General features: G+C 37.5%; 1 protein-coding gene across 1 annotated transcript in view; it reads right to left on the bottom strand.

Annotated features, from left to right (window-relative positions):
• The window catches only part of CNTNAP2 (contactin associated protein like 2), a 1,359,261-nt gene extending 1,351,020 nt beyond the window's left edge, over positions 1-8,241 (bottom strand). The window contains exon 1 of the mRNA XM_029921999.1: positions 8,137-8,241. Coding sequence (XP_029777859.1) covers positions 8,137-8,185 — 49 coding nt within the window. The 5' untranslated portion in view covers positions 8,186-8,241. The remainder of the gene's footprint in view (positions 1-8,136) is intronic.
• Between the last annotated feature and the right edge of the window lie 10,796 nt (positions 8,242-19,037).

Genomic DNA, 19,037 nt, shown 5'->3' on the forward strand with positions numbered 1-19,037 from the left:
AAAATCAAAACCCCAACTTCTGTTTCATGTAATTAGACTTATACAGAAATTAGAAGGTTAAGTAACAACTAGTTAATCACCTAATTTCACAGCTATCTGAAGTGGCAATCGTTATATAGCAGCTTATCTATGATACATTCAAGATACATGATACAATTTATTACTTGCCCATAAGCTAAAACACAGCCTGCTTAATACCCTTCCTTAAATTCCACCTCTATACTACAATATGCTTGAGGTCCATGCAAAAAAGTAGTTACCTTTTATGCAGGAAATGGATGATTAAGTCTATGGTGTTTGTCAACGACACAAATGTATCATGTGTTGCACACTGACTTTTTTTAAATTTTTTAAATGTTTATTTATTTTGAGAGAGATAGAGACAGAGTGTGAACTGGGAAGGGACAGAGAGAAAGAGAGAGACACAGAATCCGAAGCAGGCTCCAGGCTCTGAGCTGTCAGCACAGAGCCCAATGTGGGGCACGAACCCATGAACCACGAGATCATGACCTGAGCTGAAGTTGGATGCTTAACTGTTGGAGCCATCCAGGAGTCAAGCACATTGAATTTTTTAAAGCTGCCACTAAAGTCAACATTTTTGAGGTATACTTGAGAATTAAAGTAAAAAGAATAAACTAAAACTTACAATGTTAGTTACATGGAAACTTTCATTCAATTGGAAAAGTGCATATAAAAACCTACTGATGACTTTAGAAAAAATCATTTAAAATAAACATTTTTAATGTTTATTTATTATTTTGAGAGAGACAGAGAGAGACAGACAGACAGAGCACCAGCAGGGGAGGGACAGAGAAAGAGGGAGACACAGAATCTAAAGCAGGTTCCAGCCTCTGAGCTGTCAGCACAGAGCCTGATGCGGGGCTCAAACCCACACACCATAAGACAATATGTGCCTAAGTCTGGCACTTAAACAACTGAGCCACCCAGGTGCCCCTAAGATATATTTTAAAAATATAGTCAGAATTCATAGAGCTGAGGGGAAACATATTTTTACTCTTCCTAATGTCCAGAACAATTAGTGTTGGCTAACTGCGAATCATAAATTTAATACATAAATATTATACTGGTCACTATCAGATCTAATTCAAATGACATGAAGATAATCAGAACAAAATAACACTTACAGATCATTGGCATCAACTCTTTCGTTTGAAATGGAAAGACTTTAAGGAGAAACGAGTTGGGGACCATTTAAGTTAACATAGGTAGCAGTCTGATTATGCAAAGCTTATTTAAGCTATTTAAATTTTATTTTATTAATATATCAATTATGATATTTTTCTTAGATGATGATAGGAGAAATACACACACACATACACACACACAGGTAAATATACAACTTCTAGTGACCACGTTTTAGGGAGGCATTGCTTTGGTAATGACAAGACTAATTTATTCACTTGCTTTGAAATATTAATATCTATGAGTGTTTCTTTTGGGACTTGAGGGTAATTGGTGGGAAAGAGGCCAATATTTAGTTGCAACACAGATTGTGTAGATTATTTCATTTTATCTTCACAACAACCCTGCTAAATTGTATAGTTGATTCCATTTTAAAATAAAAATAGAGGGCCCATACCTGCAAGATTAGCCTGGCATAATTATTAATAGAACTCTTCTACTGTTAAAGTTCCTAGTTTGGATGAGAGATTATATAGTATACATAGAAATCAGGAAACTGAGATGCAGACAGATTAATAGCTGACTAATACCATGTTCATTCTTGGTTGATTCTGTATTGGAATCGAGTTATGCATGAATACAAGTCATTCTCTTTTCATTGCTCAGCACTGTATCAGAGTCAGTGAAGTCAGCAGGTGTTTTCAGGAGAGTAATTCAAAGATGAAGAAGTATGGCCAGCCTCAAAAAGAATGTCAAATATTCTAAAATGCTACATTAGAAAGCCACCCCTTTAGATTTTTCTGCTCCCAAGGATTTGCTCTTAAATGCAAATTCTCTTAGAAGAAGTAATACCTCAACTAATGAATTCATACTAAAGTAATAATGAATGCTCACTGAGAGGGAAACAGAGCAGATTAAGAGAAACAGGAAGTGGTAGAGGCTGGAGAAGGGAATGAGGAAAATAGGGGAAGGGACTCTGTCAACATGGACAGTTCAACAATTGGGAACTTCAGCCTATTTTGTAACGTAAGTCTTGATGTTATAATCCAACAGAAGAGCTTCCTAATAAGGTTAAGAATAGGGGCACCTGGGTGGCTCAGTCAGTTGAACATCCTACTCTTGGTTTCAGCACAGTCATGATTCCAGGGTCATGGGATTGAGCCTCTATGCTCAGCAGAGAACCTGCTTATGATTCTCTCTCTCATTCCCTCTGCCCTTTTCTCCCACTCGCACACTGTCTCTCTCTCTCTCTCTCTCTCTCTCTAAAAAAAAAACAAGGAGAAAAGAAAATACTACGGGAATCTGACAAACACTGGCTGCCGGTAGGGGGCAATATGGAACAGGAATGGGGGAGGGATGGGTCAGGGACTGGAGAGGGCAGGAGGGTCCCCTTAGGAGGAATTACGGACATAAAGAGGGACAATGTCTTCACGAGAGCATTGTGATTGCTCATAGGGTACAGGCTACAGTGTAATCAGGCCACAGTTTATCTGGTTGTGACAGATGTTTGAATATTTAAAGCAGAATAGGGAAGAGAAGAAAGCAGAAGAAGAGGAAGAATTTCACAACTGTGACTAAGCAACAGGAGAATTTACGGTACAAGAGAGGGGAGAAAAGTGTGTTTTCCAGGAGAAGCCAAAAAGGCTCTGAAGAGCAGAGTGAGGCAGGGTTATTTGATGAGCCAGTCAGGAGCCTGAAAGATGTGTTCCAACACGTGTAAGCCCGGAAGTGTAGGTGGAAAAGAGGTCAGAATGATGCTAATCACTAAAGCTCCCTCTTGGCCAACAGGAGGCAGAAAATGATAAAGGCAATGATTTGACCAAACCAAGTCACCAAGGTGCTGCAGCAATTATATACTTCAGGGGTATCTTTTAAGGGAAGGTAAAAACTGTAGTTCTTTTTAAGGCACACGTGTGGACATTCAGAGCTGTGCTTCCACAGCCTTTCCAGATGTCTGTTATACCCAGATTCCTCCCAGAGGTGATTATCAATTATGTGGCTTGCAAATGCAATCTGCTCTCCCTGCTGGAAGAAATAAAGGCAACACCTCTTCCAAACTCCACCACCACCACACCGCTCTGCCCTTTGGGTTAATAGAGAAGATGACAGCTTCCTAGAATGGAAAAGATTATCCAGGAAGCAAAACTGAAAAAAGTCCCTGAAGTATCAAAGGATCTTTAAGGAAAAGTAAGTGGTGAGAAGGTGAAAAGAAAGAAAAGTATTCAAGGTCCACATCACTCAAGAAACTCCAAGCCTTCATGACTGGGTTGCTCTGGCTACAGAAACATAAATCAAATGTGGCTTAAATCCTCAAACACTTCTTAGGTTCTGTCTTTGGGCTAACTCCAGTGCAGTGCTGGTGTGGCTACATTTGGCAAAACGGAGCATGGAGATCTCTCATCTGTGGCCAGTGGAGGGAGAAGAGGGCTGTGTGACTGACCGGCTGTCCTCGGGGGCAGGAGAAAGAGGGTGATTTCTACAACAGGCGGGTGGACTGAAAAGTCCTAGGTCTGGCGGAAGAAATGATTGGCATCTCTAACCTAACATTCTATCTACCAAGGTTGTTGTGAAGATCAAGGGACATTAGAACATTTTATAATCTGTAAAATACTACATAAATGTGAGGTAGAGTTTACCTTATATGAGACTCTTAAAAATTTACTATTTTTCCTAAACTTTGGAAAGATTAACTCATCTAATGGCTATTGACTTGGAATGACACAGATTGAGACACCTTCAGTGAATTAAGAAAAGGCAGATAAATCCAGAACACAGAGCACAGGAGGTCAGTGTTTTTCTAGAACAAACAAAACCAAAAATCTTAAAGCAGTAGTGAGCTCCAAAGACATGATAGAATTATATGTGGATTTTCCATGGAAGGATTCATTTCCCCTCAATTTTGTCATAAGTTACCCCTGGCATGAGGGTTGCAGCAAATAAATTTATTGTGAGGACTCAAAACCTAAACTCAGTTTTATAAACATGTGCCAATCTGTTATATGAATGTATATTGCATTGTAATCTGCTTTTCTATGGATTCAAAAACTCAATCTCTCCAAAATATATTTGAGGAACACATTTAAATAAGTGATAAAACATGAAGCAATATTTTCAATTTGGGGGGGGGAGGAGTTTAGAGAGAGGGGGAAGGGCAGAGGCAAAGATAGAATCCCACGCAGGCTCCACCTCAGCTTAGCACAGAGCCTGAATCAGGGCTCTATCCCAAGATCCTGGGATCAGTTCAGGTCTAGAGCCAAAATCAAGAATCAGACATTCAACCGAGCCACCCAGGCACCCCTGAGGCAATGTTAATCAACATAGTGCTGAGTTTGTTCTTTTCTGTATTTGTATAATTGGTGAGTTATATTATTTTACCCTTCTGTTAGTATATGATCTTCTTGCTTTCATATGTTTATAAGGTGTATGCATAAGATGATTCTTGCCAAGAGTGACATAAAAAATATATCTTCAGCAATATATACATAATATATATAAATACATATTTATATATAAATGTATATAAGTAAAAAAGATATACATAAATATAAATGTATATAATATAAATAAATATATAAAGATATGCAGATATATAAATTCTCTGCTGCCTTCCTATCTGCAAGACATGTAACATTTTGCTGCATAATAAAAAATCTATTCTTAAAATCAATATGAACTATTAGCCATTTATACCTTAGTATGAATTTTAGCCAACATGGCTCCTCTCTCAAGAATGTTCACATATGAACTTTATAAAGGAATAAAAAGTTCTGTTTATTGTGAAACTAGCCATGTGTAGATATATTTTTTGTTTCTTTTTGTTTTTCTTTTTTTTTTTTCTTATAGAAGAAATAACCCTCCTCTCTGATGTTTGCTACCTTCACTCACATGTTGGTCATCAACTAGGGTTAAGGCCTGTGGGTGTCTTATATATACATTCAGAGATAGAGCAGAGCATCAGTTGTGTGATGGTTCTCAACAGGTAGGCAGTGTGGAATGGAGTAGGGGACCATGTTATACGCACCTTTACACGGTTTGCCACTGATAAAAAAAAAAGGGGGTCTTAGTCACTTACCAAAAGTGTATTGTATCAACAGCCAGAGATAAGCTGCCAGTCACACAACAAGGACGACATAAAATTTTTTATAGCCTTTTGCTTTTAAAATAACTTTCTTTTTGGAAGTACATTGTATCTAAAATTCTATCTACATAAATACATAGGTATTGATATTGACATTCTATAAACTAGAGAAACTTATTATAAAGAAAGTAAAAACATTCTTCAAATCCCACCCTCCAGGTTAAAAAAAAAAGTTAACATATTAAAAGTTTCATTTCAGATACCACACTCTCCATATATGAGTAGATGAATAGATAAGCATCTCTAAATAACTCAAAGTAGCATCCTGTACTATTTTAAAACAAATAAAAAGGCTTGACTATAACTACTTGAAAGAGAACCAAAACACCAAGAGACTATTGATGTTTCTTGGTAGGAGACATAGATTCCTAAAAAAATTTAAGACAAAAAAATTTGCATTTAAAAAAAATTTGCACTTAATGTTACAGTATCTCGTGGCCTCCTGTTCTGGATGGTGAGGGAGAAAAGGCTATGTCTTTTTTGTTCCCATAATTTGGTATTTTACATTCTTGTAAAATTTATATATTTATATTAATTCTATAAAATTTATACTTTGCTCTACACCCTTAGTTGCTAAATTGTTTAGTTACAGTCTATCTTTAAATAGGTTTGCTGCTCAGCACCAGGCATTTCCTATCGTTTGCATTTCCAAAGAAGTCATATGTTTGAGATAACCTGACTTGCCCAGATTCTCTGGGTATAAAATTCTTCAGTCAGATTCTCCCACAACACTTTCTGAGAAAATATATTGTGACTTCTCACTCAAGTTGATCTCTCAATGTCAGGATACTTCCTTTAGAAAATACTGGATCCTCTTGACGTCTGGGAATGTATGTGTTATGTCTTTTCTCTAATAGATTTTGCTCCAGATTTACTAGTCTACATCATAATTATTATTTGGGTATGGGCAGTTTCTTGTTTCATGATTATATATATATATATTCATTTCTTTTCCCTAAGTCACTAGAAATATGACTTAGGGAAAAGAAATGAATTAAAATTCTCATTATTATGACATCTTTAAGCAAAGTTTTTGATAACTTAGAGTCGCTTACCAATTCTCATTGGTTGACAAAAATCTTATTATAAAAGGAGCAGGTACAGAAATGTAGAGAATAGACAGGGGCAGCCGGTGGGGGCAGGGTGGGGGGTGGTGAATGAAATGGGCGAAGAAGGTCAAAAGGTATCAATTTCCAGTCATAAAATAAATAAGTCATGTTAACTATAGCTAACAATACTGTACAACATATTTGAAGTTGCTAAGAGTAGATCTCAAGAATCATCACAAGAAACAAAAGTAATTATACATGGTCAGAGATGTTAACTAGACTTGATGCAGTGTTCAATTTGCAATATTTATATATGTAATCATTAGACTGTACACCTGAAACTAAAACGTTAGGTGTTAATTATACCACAATTTGAAGAAAAAAAAAAGCCAATAACCCGATAACTGCAAACAAGATCAGCTAATTAATACCACTTTAAACCAAAACAGTATGTATTTTAAAATTTGTATTCTTCCCCTTTTGCTGATGTATCTCTGTCTTTCACCAAGTCTCTCTACTAATCAAGGTCTCTTCATACACCTGTGAATTTCTGAATATATTAGTCTACCTTTTTTCTTACCTATTTTATTCTCCCATTTGGTCTGCCTGAGTCTCTCTGATAGCTCTTTCTCTTTTTTCTGATGTCATTTTTTCTTCCTTCCCCTTCTGTTTTACTTCTTTTGGGTTTTCCCCTGTTCTCTTTTTTTTCACCTTGGCTTCTTTATGTTATTCCTTTTCCTCCCTATTTCCTTCCCTCTCTCCCTGGCTTTCTTCCTTCTATATTTACTTACTTTTTTTTAAATTGAATTGGCTATGAAATGAGTTTAGTATTTCCTGTTTTATTGAATAAAAATTATGGTCCTTGTGGGTTGATTCATATTTATCCAAGAAAAGTTTTTCTTTCCTTTCTAGGTTGTCACTGATTGTTATTTACATTAGTGTTCCTTTGAAGCAAGAGTTTTAAGTTGTTCTTGTTAATCATCTTCTTTTATTCTCTATGGATTGCTGTCTACTTTGAAATTACCATTTAGTAATTACTAGTATTACTTTAAAATCCAAAACTCAAATTTTAGTTGCAATTGTATAACTGTTTCATTGGCTTTAATAACAAAATTAAATTCTGGGGTCTGGTGGCAGAAATTACCAAGGGTAATTTTTATGCTATATTTTCAATATACTATTTATATATATTACTAAAAATAAAAAATATAGTGAATATGATATTCTTTGATTCACTGTATTCATATTTGAAGTCAATTCATTTTATTTTATTATTTTTTAATGTCTATTTTTGAGACAGAGAGAGAGCAGGAACAGGAGAAAGGTAGGGAGAGAGAAGGAAAGAGGATTCCCAGTAGGCTCTGGGCTGACAGTACAGAGCCTGATGTGGGGCTCAAACTCACAAGTTATGAGACCATGACCTGAGCTGAAGTCAGACATTTAACTGACTGCGTCCCCCAGGTGCCTGAAAATCAGTTCATTTTAACTGCTCTAAATGATTTTCCAATTAACAAGAACTTCCTAACTCAGAATTTGTACATCAATTGGAATCCGATATCATGTACAACTCTAAAAGTTCTTCCTCTAAAGTACCATCTCTTAACTTCCAGCTACAATTTTCCTCTATCACTCCTTGAAAGTGACTACAAAAGAGGTGTACAGTTTCCATTAGTTAGTGGAAGCGGAAAGAATGATATAACTGCTAATAGCTGTTGCACAAGAAAATATATTTCAGAAGTACAGTTTTAAATATAACATGTTCTTTTGTAACACATGTATTGACGAAAGAAATAAGATGCGCCTTACCCCCTCGCTTGTTGATCTTGGCATAGCCCGGAGAATAGCTCCCAGACATGGAGGATGAGCTGCTGAATGCCACATGGGGAAGTCCAGACACAAGGGGTTCATCACATTTTTCTGGAAAGAAAAGAAAAGAAGAGAGAGATTAACTATCTTTAAATAACAATGGGTATGTTTTAGTTAAAACAGTTGTTGAATACAATATAAACATAAAAATCCGTGCTACAACATTTAGCAAGCGATCAGAATTTAGACAATTCGACCGCCATAATTTGAGCACCGGATTGTTAAGAGCTGTAACCAGACAAAATGCTTTATGCGGAAGGGCCCCAGTGCAGACCTGCTGTGTAAGAATCATGAGGAAAGGTGCAGGTGCTTACATAACAAGCTTGGGGAAGGCTGGGATTTCCTCTGGATATCTTTAGGGATTTATTCATTATCGGGATAGAGGATTAGAAACGTTCATTAAAAAGGCAGAGATTGAACTAGGGAAGACCTGGAGAAATCCCACCAAGGCAGAGAAATAGATGTCACCCTGAAAAGTGCCACCATCTGAAAATTAACCCGCTCGCATCACACTGCCCCAGTTAGCTGTGTTGGAACCAGGTGATCCCTCACTTCCTTCCTTCACTTGGCTTCAATGGGCATTAAACTTTTGTTTTTCCTCCTTCCCCGCTACTGCTTACTTTCTGATTCCTTTGATGGACCGCCATCATTTTCCTCATGTCTAAATGTTACAGTGCCCAGGACTCAACTCTTGGATCTCCTCTCATTCTTCGTCTGCTCTCCAAGAAACTGTATCTGGGACTGCGTGTTCTCATTCTGGAATATCCCAGATCCTACCTCGTCATGTCACCCAGTCCAAGCACCCACCAGCCATCACTGTTGTGAAGGACTGCATAGCCTTCCTGTCTCCTCCCTTGCTTTTCTATGGTTCTGCACACAGTAGACCAAGGGACACTTAGACACATAAATGGGCAAGTGGCTGCTATGCTCAAGATATCCCGACTCCTGCTCTTGATCGCTCAGAATAAAGTCTGAAGTCCCCAGTGGCCCACAGCAGCCACCAGACTGGTCACACCTCTCCAGCTTCCTTGTCCATGGCTGTCCACCAGCAGAGCCCCTTCCTCTCATTGCAACATCGGACCAGCTCCTGCTGCGGCCTTTGCAATCACTCTTCCAGCTACCACGAGGCTCTTGCCTCTGGTGTCTGCTCACAATGTGGCCTCACACTGTTGCAGACAGACTTCTGTAGTCTACCCAGCTGATGAGCATGATGCTACCCATCACTCTCCTTACCCTCTTCTTGCTTTCTTTTCCTTCATAGCTCCCAGAGCCACCACACATGTATGTTTTTACTCATTTAGTTGTTGGGTTTCCTTTCTTTCCCACTAGACTGGAAGCTGAATGGGAATCAAGCGTTTGGCAGTTTGCCTAATGCTCACTCTCCAGTCATGTGCACCATACCTGGCACTTGGTACCTGACACTCTGAGAACACTTGTAGGATGAATGAGCGAATGAATGAATGTCAAAAAGAGCCAACTAAACCTGACAACCACAGAGTCCCAAAACATACTGCTGACTTACAAAATGGCGCACCACATAATTGTTAAGAGAAGTGGTCTTAAATCCCCACCAAACATTTACACATGCTCATTCCTCCGTTTAATAAGACAGTTACACTACATATTCTAGAATGCTTTCTATCTCAGATATTCATAAACAGAAGAAAACTTAAGCAACAGAAGGAATGAACTAGTTTTCTTGAAAAGTCACTCAAGTGGAGGGAAGTCCCAGTGATGCTGGGGAAATGAATTATTATTCATTATCTCACCACTCAAGTGTGTACAAATCCGAAGTTTAAAATGAACATCTCCATCCTCATAAAATATAGTTAGATTTCTTATTTTTGTTATACTGCAAGTGCCTCTGGGAAATATGGCTTATGCATGTGAATATATTCCCCAGGAAGCTAAATGCAAAACAGTGAAAAAATGAAAATGAACATCAAATGTATTTTATTTTTATTTAGAGAGAGAGAGAGAGAGAGAGTATGTACCTGTGCACATGTGTGAGTGGGGGAGAGGGAAAGAGAGAGAATGTTAAACAGGACCCACGCTCCGCACGGAGCCCTGCATGGGGCTGGATCTCACAATTGACTCTGGGATTATGACCTGAACCAAAATCAAAAGTCAGACACTCAATCAACTGAGCCACCGAGGTGCCCCGTAAAATGTATTTAAGGTATCAGTCCACAAAGTAAGAATCTACCATGAAGGATTTTGTATTAATTAAAAAATTTGCTAGGTCAGTTGCCAGGGAGCACAAATATAAAACCCTGACTTTTTATCTGCTGACTCTTTTGAGTCTAACTCTTTATAATCTTTGGATGAAAGCTCTGCATTTAGCTGGAGTAATCATTACTCCTAACTTTTCCATTCTATCGGGTCGGGTATGTGCTAGCATTTATTCATGTCTGTCTGGTGCATCCAAAACTGTACCCAGCACCTATGCTGTGGCAGGCATAGCAAATGCAGCAGTAGATAATATTGACAACCTGTCTGTCATAGAATTTATGTTTTAGTGGAAACCAAAAACTAACACAAACAAAACAAAGGTAAAAGCCAAAAAAGGTTAGTTTATAGTAGGAGATGGTGATGAATACTATGGACACATTAAATATGGAAGAAGGGACAGGTAGTTGATGGGTAGGGAAGAGGTTGAGAGTGGCTGTTTTTTGCTACTTTGTCAAGTAAAGTCTCTTTGATTAGGTGACATCTGAGTCATAATCTGAAGAACATGAGGTGAGCTCTGTTAGAAATCAATAAGACCACACCGGGAGAAACGTTTTCCAATCTAAACCTGCTCGATAGGGCTAGCTTTAACCCGATAATGGGTGACGCATTTTCCAAAAGTGAACATTCAATGCATAGATAGAGTTATGTTGAAAGTAATTAAAATGAAGTTAATGAATGATTCATTAAATGATCCATTAGCTAGTTTAGATTTAGAATTTAAATACAGCATTTATAAAACCTGAACATAGTATGTCCTTACTACACTTAAACATTGTTTGCTTCCGCCACAAATTGATCATCTTCATATAAAACTGAAAATTTTTCACTAATTAAAAAAAAACAAACATGGGGTGCCTCAGAACCTGGAGCCTGCTTCGCATTCTGTGTCTCCCTCTCTCTCTGCCCCTCCCCTGCTCACTCAGTCTCTTTTCTCTCAAAAATAAACATTAACAAAAAAAATGGTTTAATAAAAAAATCATACGAATCAGAAGAACAGAATTAGAATAAAATTAGGATCAGGTGAGAAAAGAGCAGATAAGAGATTATTTGTGTTTGTTTTTAAGGTGGGTGCAAAATTATCAAAATGTAAACGTTAACTATCTCACATCCTTCTAAATTGAGATATAATCTATAAACATACATTTAAGTAAAAATTGGGGCGCCTAGGTGGCTCAGTCAGGTAAGTGTCTGACTTCAGCTCAGGTCATGATCTTGCAGTCCATGAGTTTGAGCCCCCCGTGTGACTCTGGGCCTTCAGCTCAGAGCCTGGAACCTGCTTCAGCGTCTGTGTCTCCTTCTCTCTCTCTGCCCTTTCCCTGAAAATACTCTCTCTCAAAAATAAATAAACATTAATTTTTTTAATTGCTGTATGTCCTCCTGGAAGACTTTATGAACAAATATTTATTGAGATCTTACTCTATACCTTGTACTGTTCTAGCCACTTTGGGCAATAAAAAATACAGTCCATTTCCCCATGAGTCCAATAATATATGGACCAACATAAAGTAACTCAACAGGAAATAAGATGATAATATCACTTTGTAATTCGGTGCTGAATAAAATATAATCAAGTACTGAAAATAACATATTTAAAATGCAGGGCTGTTGTTTAGTGAGTTGCTTGTTACTACTTGCTCCACTATAAATATGTGACCTTAAGTATGTCATTGACCCTTTCTACAGATGACTCACTCATAACATGAGCACATTAGCTAAGTCTCTCTCAAACTCTAAAACTTTAAGTACAGGAGTCCACAAACAATGTCCTACAGGTCAAATGTGGCCCTTGGCTCCCTTTTGTAAATAAAGTTTTATTGGAGCACAGCCAAGCACTCTTCTTTATGTATTATCTATGGCTGTTTTCAAATCCACAGAAGAATGTCACAAACAGAGACCACATAACCTTGTAAGCTAAAACATTAACAATCTGACCTTTAACAGAAAAAAAAATTCCAACCTCTGGTCTAGTATAACAAATATTCTAGGTATCCACAAAGAAGAATGATTAATCATCATTTGTAGTACCAGGTAACATATGAGTAATGACTATAACCTTAAAAATGAGGGAATGTAGATAGGTGGAAAGAGGTTTAAGAATATTCTAGAAAGAGGGAACAGCTCAAGCAAAATCATGGAAGCCACATGGGCACCAAATTTCCCAGGACGGTTGTTGCAGCACGCTGTGCATGTACCTAGTGTATGCTGATTATTATGATGAACTATCCGTTTTTATTTCCAACTGTAATAATGGTTATTACACATTACTTATTCCAAAGAGCTTGTGTGTTTTGTTAGAACATGGGTCTTAATATTCTGCAGACATTAAATATTAGTAAATCAGACAAATCTCTGGAGGAACGTAGAATTTTTATAGGGGAGGAGGAGGAGGAGAGAGGGGTGTTGCTAACATTTGAAATAATTTAGTATTATATTTTCCCATATTGGGATGTCTTCCAAAACTACGGCCACACAACTATGGCAAATATTTGGTCTCCAGTGTACTCCTTTTCCAGAGAAGCTTGGATGAAAACTAAAGAAGCAGATGGGCCTTGAGTTTTATTTTCACACAATTTCAGTCAATCAGGAAGTCAGACTAACTGCAGGAATGCTGTACTAATTCAAGCTGGAACAAACGAGATTGTTGGCAAATAAAGATGAAACGGCTTTTGCCCCTCACCTCAGAGAACCTGGCTGAGAAGAAAGGATCTGTGTTGGCAAAGGGCGGCGGGCAGGAGTTTGCAAGGTCAAAGAACTCGAGAATGCACATAATCGACACTAAAGATGGCATTCAAATATAACTCTGATTAAAAGTAATATCAGAGAAAAAATAAAAGTAATATCGAGGAATTTTCACAAATGCAGTGTTTTTTTTTTAATTTTTTTAATGTTTTATTTATTTTTGATACTGAGAGAGACAGAGCATGAGAGGGGGAGGGGCAGAGAGAGAAGGAGACACAGAACCGGAAGCAGGCTCCAGGCTCCGAGCCAGCTGTCAGCACAGAGCCCGATGCCGGGCTCGAACCCACAACCGTGAGATCTGACCCCAGCCGAAGCCGGAGGCCCAACCGACTGAGCCACCCAGGCGCCCCCAGTGTTTTTTAAAATTATAGCACTTAGGGGCACCTGGTGGCTCAGTCGGTTAAGCCTCTGACTTTGGCTCCGGTCATGATCTCACAAATTGTGGGTTCGAGCCCTGTGTTGGGCTGTGTGCTGACAGCTCAGAGCCTGGAGCCTGCTTCGGATTCTGTGCCTCCCTCTCTCTCTGCCCCTCCCCCGCTCATGCTCTCTCTGTCTCACAAAAATAAATAAAATGTTTAAAAAATAAACATAAAATAAAATAAAATTATAGCACTTACGATACATGTCTTATGTCACACATTTGAAAACAGAAGCCTGAGGCACAGAAAACAAGAACTACAGAAGATTCCAGAACTAGTGTTCTCAGGACAGAAACACTAGCAACATCCTCATTCATACTCCACTAAAAAACAAAAACAAAAACAAAAAACAAAAAAATGATGGTGAAAGGCACATTCTCAGAGCATCACATCCCTTGACAATGTCTTTATGTCTAGTGCCTTCAACTTCTAACTTGGACCTGGAGCTCCATTACCTCTACCGGAACATTTACCCTGCCTTGGTTTTACGACCCCTCCTCTCCATAGTCAGGACAAATTTAAGAGACCAGACCTTTCTCTGACCTCCTTTCTTTCCAATCAATAGGCTCCTGCCTTGCTCCTTCTGGCCCAAACTGTCTTGAATTACAAGCTGAATCACTGAGTTTTTCATCTCTCTGGCAGCGCCAGCAGAATCTCCGTTTCTTCCAGAGATGCTCTGTTTCCCCATAACATTCATGTCAGGGTCCTGTGTCCCATCTCAGGGTTCCCTTATGCTCTGTTCACCCCCCTGCCTGACTGTTGTCAATTATTTTTAATCACCAGCCTGAGTAGGCAATTGCCTGTGAATCCACTTCATATTTACCGTATCCAACCTACCACTTACTACATCATCCCCTGATCCCATTTGCCTGACTTCCTAGACAGCACGCTATTGGTTACAGTGCTTCAAAGGCATTGGGGGACACCCCTTGAACAAATAAAGCATTATCCCTTGTCTAGTCTCACGGATAGTTTCAGGATTTGAATGAAAAGGAGTCTGAAGTCTCCACGGGTGCTTCTTGGTCATCACGAAGGTCAATCTATCCCCTTACGGTCTTCATAGCTCTGCATAGCCTCACTTTGCCTACTCTGACCACCGGAAGACATGTATGGGATCTAGCACATCTGTAGTCAGAGGCTTTATTCCCAGGACGATAATTCTTTTTCATCTCCTTTTCAATAAAGAAAGAGAGAAGGAGGAAAAGAAAGAAAAGAAGGAAGAGTGGGAGGGAGGAAAGGCACACAGCATGAACAATAACCTTAACAATGTTTCTTTACAGCTGTGGCAGCCAGCACTATTTTTATTTCCCATAAATCTGGGCAGCTGATTACAGAAGTATTTTGTTTTGATGCACTTAGAAACGTGCTGCTTTGTTTTTCATCAGCATGCATTACTTGCACAGGCACCATGCTTTTCACCTCAGAATTTTGCTAACTTTAGCATTCTGTTAAAAAGCAAAAACAAATTTGGATCATGCCATATGTCATCTGTGGAAATCTCAGACCCCAATTACTTCTCTTTATAGAAACGGTGTCATCATATCTGGAGGCTAAATTTTGTTTAACAATTTATACTATGTAATATTCAAATACCGCATTACTTCTTCATATAAGGATAATATGAGAAATAGAAATACAGTATTCTCTTTCAGTATTTTTTTTCATGAATTTTGTTTACTTAATTGAGGTCTACTGTTCTTTAACTTAACATTGTCTAATAAATATTTTCTTGGGATAGATATTTAATGTGTTCCTGTCACCAAAACACTCAATAAATGATTACTGTTGCTATTCATTTGTTTACTGGTTTTGGTATAATGGTCTCTACAGTACATCACTCATGGCGGTCCAAATTGCTTTCAGAGATATTATTAAGTCGAAGTTTCCCCAACAGCACAGAAGAGAAAATATCCTCCGCACAAAAGATCCAGATTTTATTTCTAGCAGTGAATCTGGACTTAATTTAATTTTGTCTTACCCACAATCTCCTCCGTTTTTCCTTTATTTCCAAAGTTTTCTCCAAGTTTTGAATCAGTTGTTCTATGATTTTCAAATCATAGCAAGAGAAAATATGTGGTTTAAAAAATCAGTGTCATAGGAGTACGCAGGAAAAATATTTGCTCCTCCTTTGGGCAAAACACCACTGACTCTAACTCATCTCTTATTTTATATATTTTCACTTAAATCATATTTTCTTCCTTTTTTTTTCCTTTACAGTTCACACACTGCTTTGTGTACCTATTTCTCTAGCTTCCCAGGTCTATACTTTGACACTGGAAATAAGATCCATTATTTTCCTAATCCTATAAAATTCCACACAATACAGAGTAAGAAAGGACTCTCACAATCCATAGAAGTAATCACTGTTACTAGTCTTCACAGATACACAAGCACACACCCCCCATTTAATAACACAGGCATGTATATAGAAACAAGAACATTTAAAATCTGGTCTAGAGCACACTTTTTTACTCAATAATCTATTCCAGGAATTCCCATACAAATATTATCTCGTTACATATTTCATTTTCTAAACAAATGGTCATTTATTTAGGACCTAGATAGCAGAATTAAGTTGTTTTGCAAGAAAAAGGGGATGAGAATGCATGAGTGTTAGATCACTGGTAAAATACTCAATATAATTGAGAACTGTTTTTCCATACAATCTATACAAGAATTGATTTGGTTTGTTTGCTTCAGATAAAATCTATGTTCCATTAAGTTTATTCCTAGGCTATGCAGATATCCTAATAATACTGAAATGGTCAGATTTTTCTCATCATCTCTCATTTTGGTCCCAGGAATTTCTTGGTGTAATGCCTCAGTATTTACTGGAAACGTATTTCCTGCTTCAACCTTTATCTCCATAAAATCTATTTTCTTCATAGTTGCCAGATGGATCTTTTAAAAATGGGGATCAGATTATGCCTTATCCTGACAACTCCCCAGTGGTTTTCCCTCACGTTTAGTATGAAATCGGAACTCTAGGAAGTCTTTGATGACCTGGCCCTCAGGCACCTCTGGTGTTACTTTATTTTGCTCTTTTCTTCTCAGTCAGGAAGCTAGTTAAGCTTCACTCTTTTTTCCTCCCTTCTGGACACACCCAGCACACTCCAATTCAAGGTTCTTTCTAGCCTTTCTGCCCCCTGGCTAAACTTCTCAGCACATCTGAAGAAGGCTGGCTCCAGTCTATTCTGCCCTGGCCTCAAACAACACCTCTTTTTCTGTCCAGTTCATCTAAATTAACCAATTCAAATTCTACCCTCATATCTTCCAGATACTATTTGCTATTTGATCATACTATTTTATTGTGTTCACAGTAACAATCACAATCTAAAATTATGATTATTAATTTAAAAAAAATTTTGCTTATTACTTTTCTTGTTTAACTGGGACTGTAAATACTGTGCGGATAGGACACGTGTCTATCTTGTTGAGGCTCTGTTCCCTACATAGAATATTTAGGGGCCTAAAAACCTGGCAGGTGACACATAAAGACTTGTTGGACCAACGACATACTGACAATGATAAGAAATAAACACCTCCAAAAGCGAAGAAAAAATATTTCCTAGTTTTGGCCACTGACAGGTATTCACTTTATCTAGCTAATAGACATTTTTGCATTTTTCCATTTTAAAAAATTGCGGAGAGTTAGCCTTGCACCATGTGATGCTATGCACAGACTTTCCTCACCATATCCGGCATAAGAAAAGATCCTCACTCTGATCTTTATCAACTTAAAATGACTTGAAGTTTGGAACCCTTGAATTACATACAGGGTTTGTCTACATTATCAGTATATACCTACAGAACTTTTCAAACATCTTGGTTCCACCAAATGGATTTTGTGACGTTTGAAGCTATTGACTTTTCTGGGTTAGCTCTTTTACAACTATTTTTTACTTTATTTTCAGAAGAATGTAAGACTTTTGGTATTTCTAGTATAACACTCTAATCTTGTATCATTGAAAATCTACTGTGATGAGTATTTATTTATATTTTGATCTCCTTTCTATATGCTGGTCTCTTCTGAAAAGAAGGGGACTTCTTTACATTCTCCACATGTTGAATACAGAGCACGGAGTGGGTATGCTCCATAAACTTTGCAAATTATTGAACACAATCGGCAGCATAGCTTCTGACATGAATAAATCTAATGCTTTTATCTTAAAAAGTCGGATCAACTTTCTTTCCTTTTCCTTTTTATAGGTCCAATAGCTGTGCACAAAAAATTTTTTTCAAATAGTATAGCTAGAACATCAGTCACGTTTGCAAAAATCATGGTTGTAAATCAAATTGGAAATTGTCCGGTCTGCATGTACCAAGGGCGAATTACTTTGAGACTTGTAGTTCACATTTTGCTGGACATTTAACAGCTGCAGCATATTTCTGACAGATGGTGTAACAGATGAATCAGTTTCAAATTATCTACTGAACTGTTATACACTAGAAAAAAATAGATTTGTGAGGCTTTTTAAAAAATAAGTTAAAGTTTTTTGTCTCCTCTAAATTGATCTTCTAATTTTACAGAAAGAAATCCTATCACACAAAATAATAAAAAATCAATTTTTACCCTTCATGTAGTCTAAAAAAGTTTTTGAAAATTTAATTCACATTACTTCATGCAAAGTAAAGGAAATGACATTTAAAAATAGAATCAACTATTTGCCTTAGAACTGGGCAGAAGTTTAATCTCTTAAACAATGATGATACTGGCCTTTCTTGACTCAAACGCTACAGTCTCATAAGAAGGCAGAGCTACCTTACACTTTTAATAAACCAACAACTTGAACAGTGTCAAGGTCAATTGCAACATGACTAAATGAACTTGAACACTCTTAAACCTCTCATTGACAATCTTCCTATGGATGAGGCTCTTCTGGGTTGTGATTTGTTGGTTCACTGGCAAATGTCTCATTTTTTGACTCCCTAGTTTCATTAACTGGTTAATTTAAAAACAGTGTTTAACAATAAGATGCAATGTACTTATTGACAACCAAGTCTATCTCCTAGACTAATTAACCACTTTTACTCTTAAATAATTGACTACAGTCCGATAGATAAACATCCTCCAGTGGTCCTGGCTCAAGTCACTTCAGATTAGATCATGCACAGAATTGGTACAAAGTAGAGTGGAGCGCTAGAGAGTCAGTAAAGTGACGCTGTAGAAGAATGTTTTTTAATTGGCAATATTTACAGTATAGTAAGTTAAAGAAAAGTAGGCTATGAATGGTATTTATGACATTTACTAATTTTATGAAGTCTATATTTATAGATTAATAGATGGCTAAAAGAATACATAAACCAAAATGTTAACCATGATGTCACATGGGTTATTAGATCATTGTAAGTTTTATTTTCCTCTGTTTCTCACATTTTTGAAATGTTCTTCAATTAGCATATGTTGATTTTATAAGAAGATACAAGAAATATATAGGATTAAGGATAAAT

Source organism: Suricata suricatta, chromosome 2 (genome assembly GCF_006229205.1).
Source record: "Suricata suricatta isolate VVHF042 chromosome 2, meerkat_22Aug2017_6uvM2_HiC, whole genome shotgun sequence".
NCBI lineage: Eukaryota > Metazoa > Chordata > Mammalia > Carnivora > Herpestidae > Suricata > Suricata suricatta.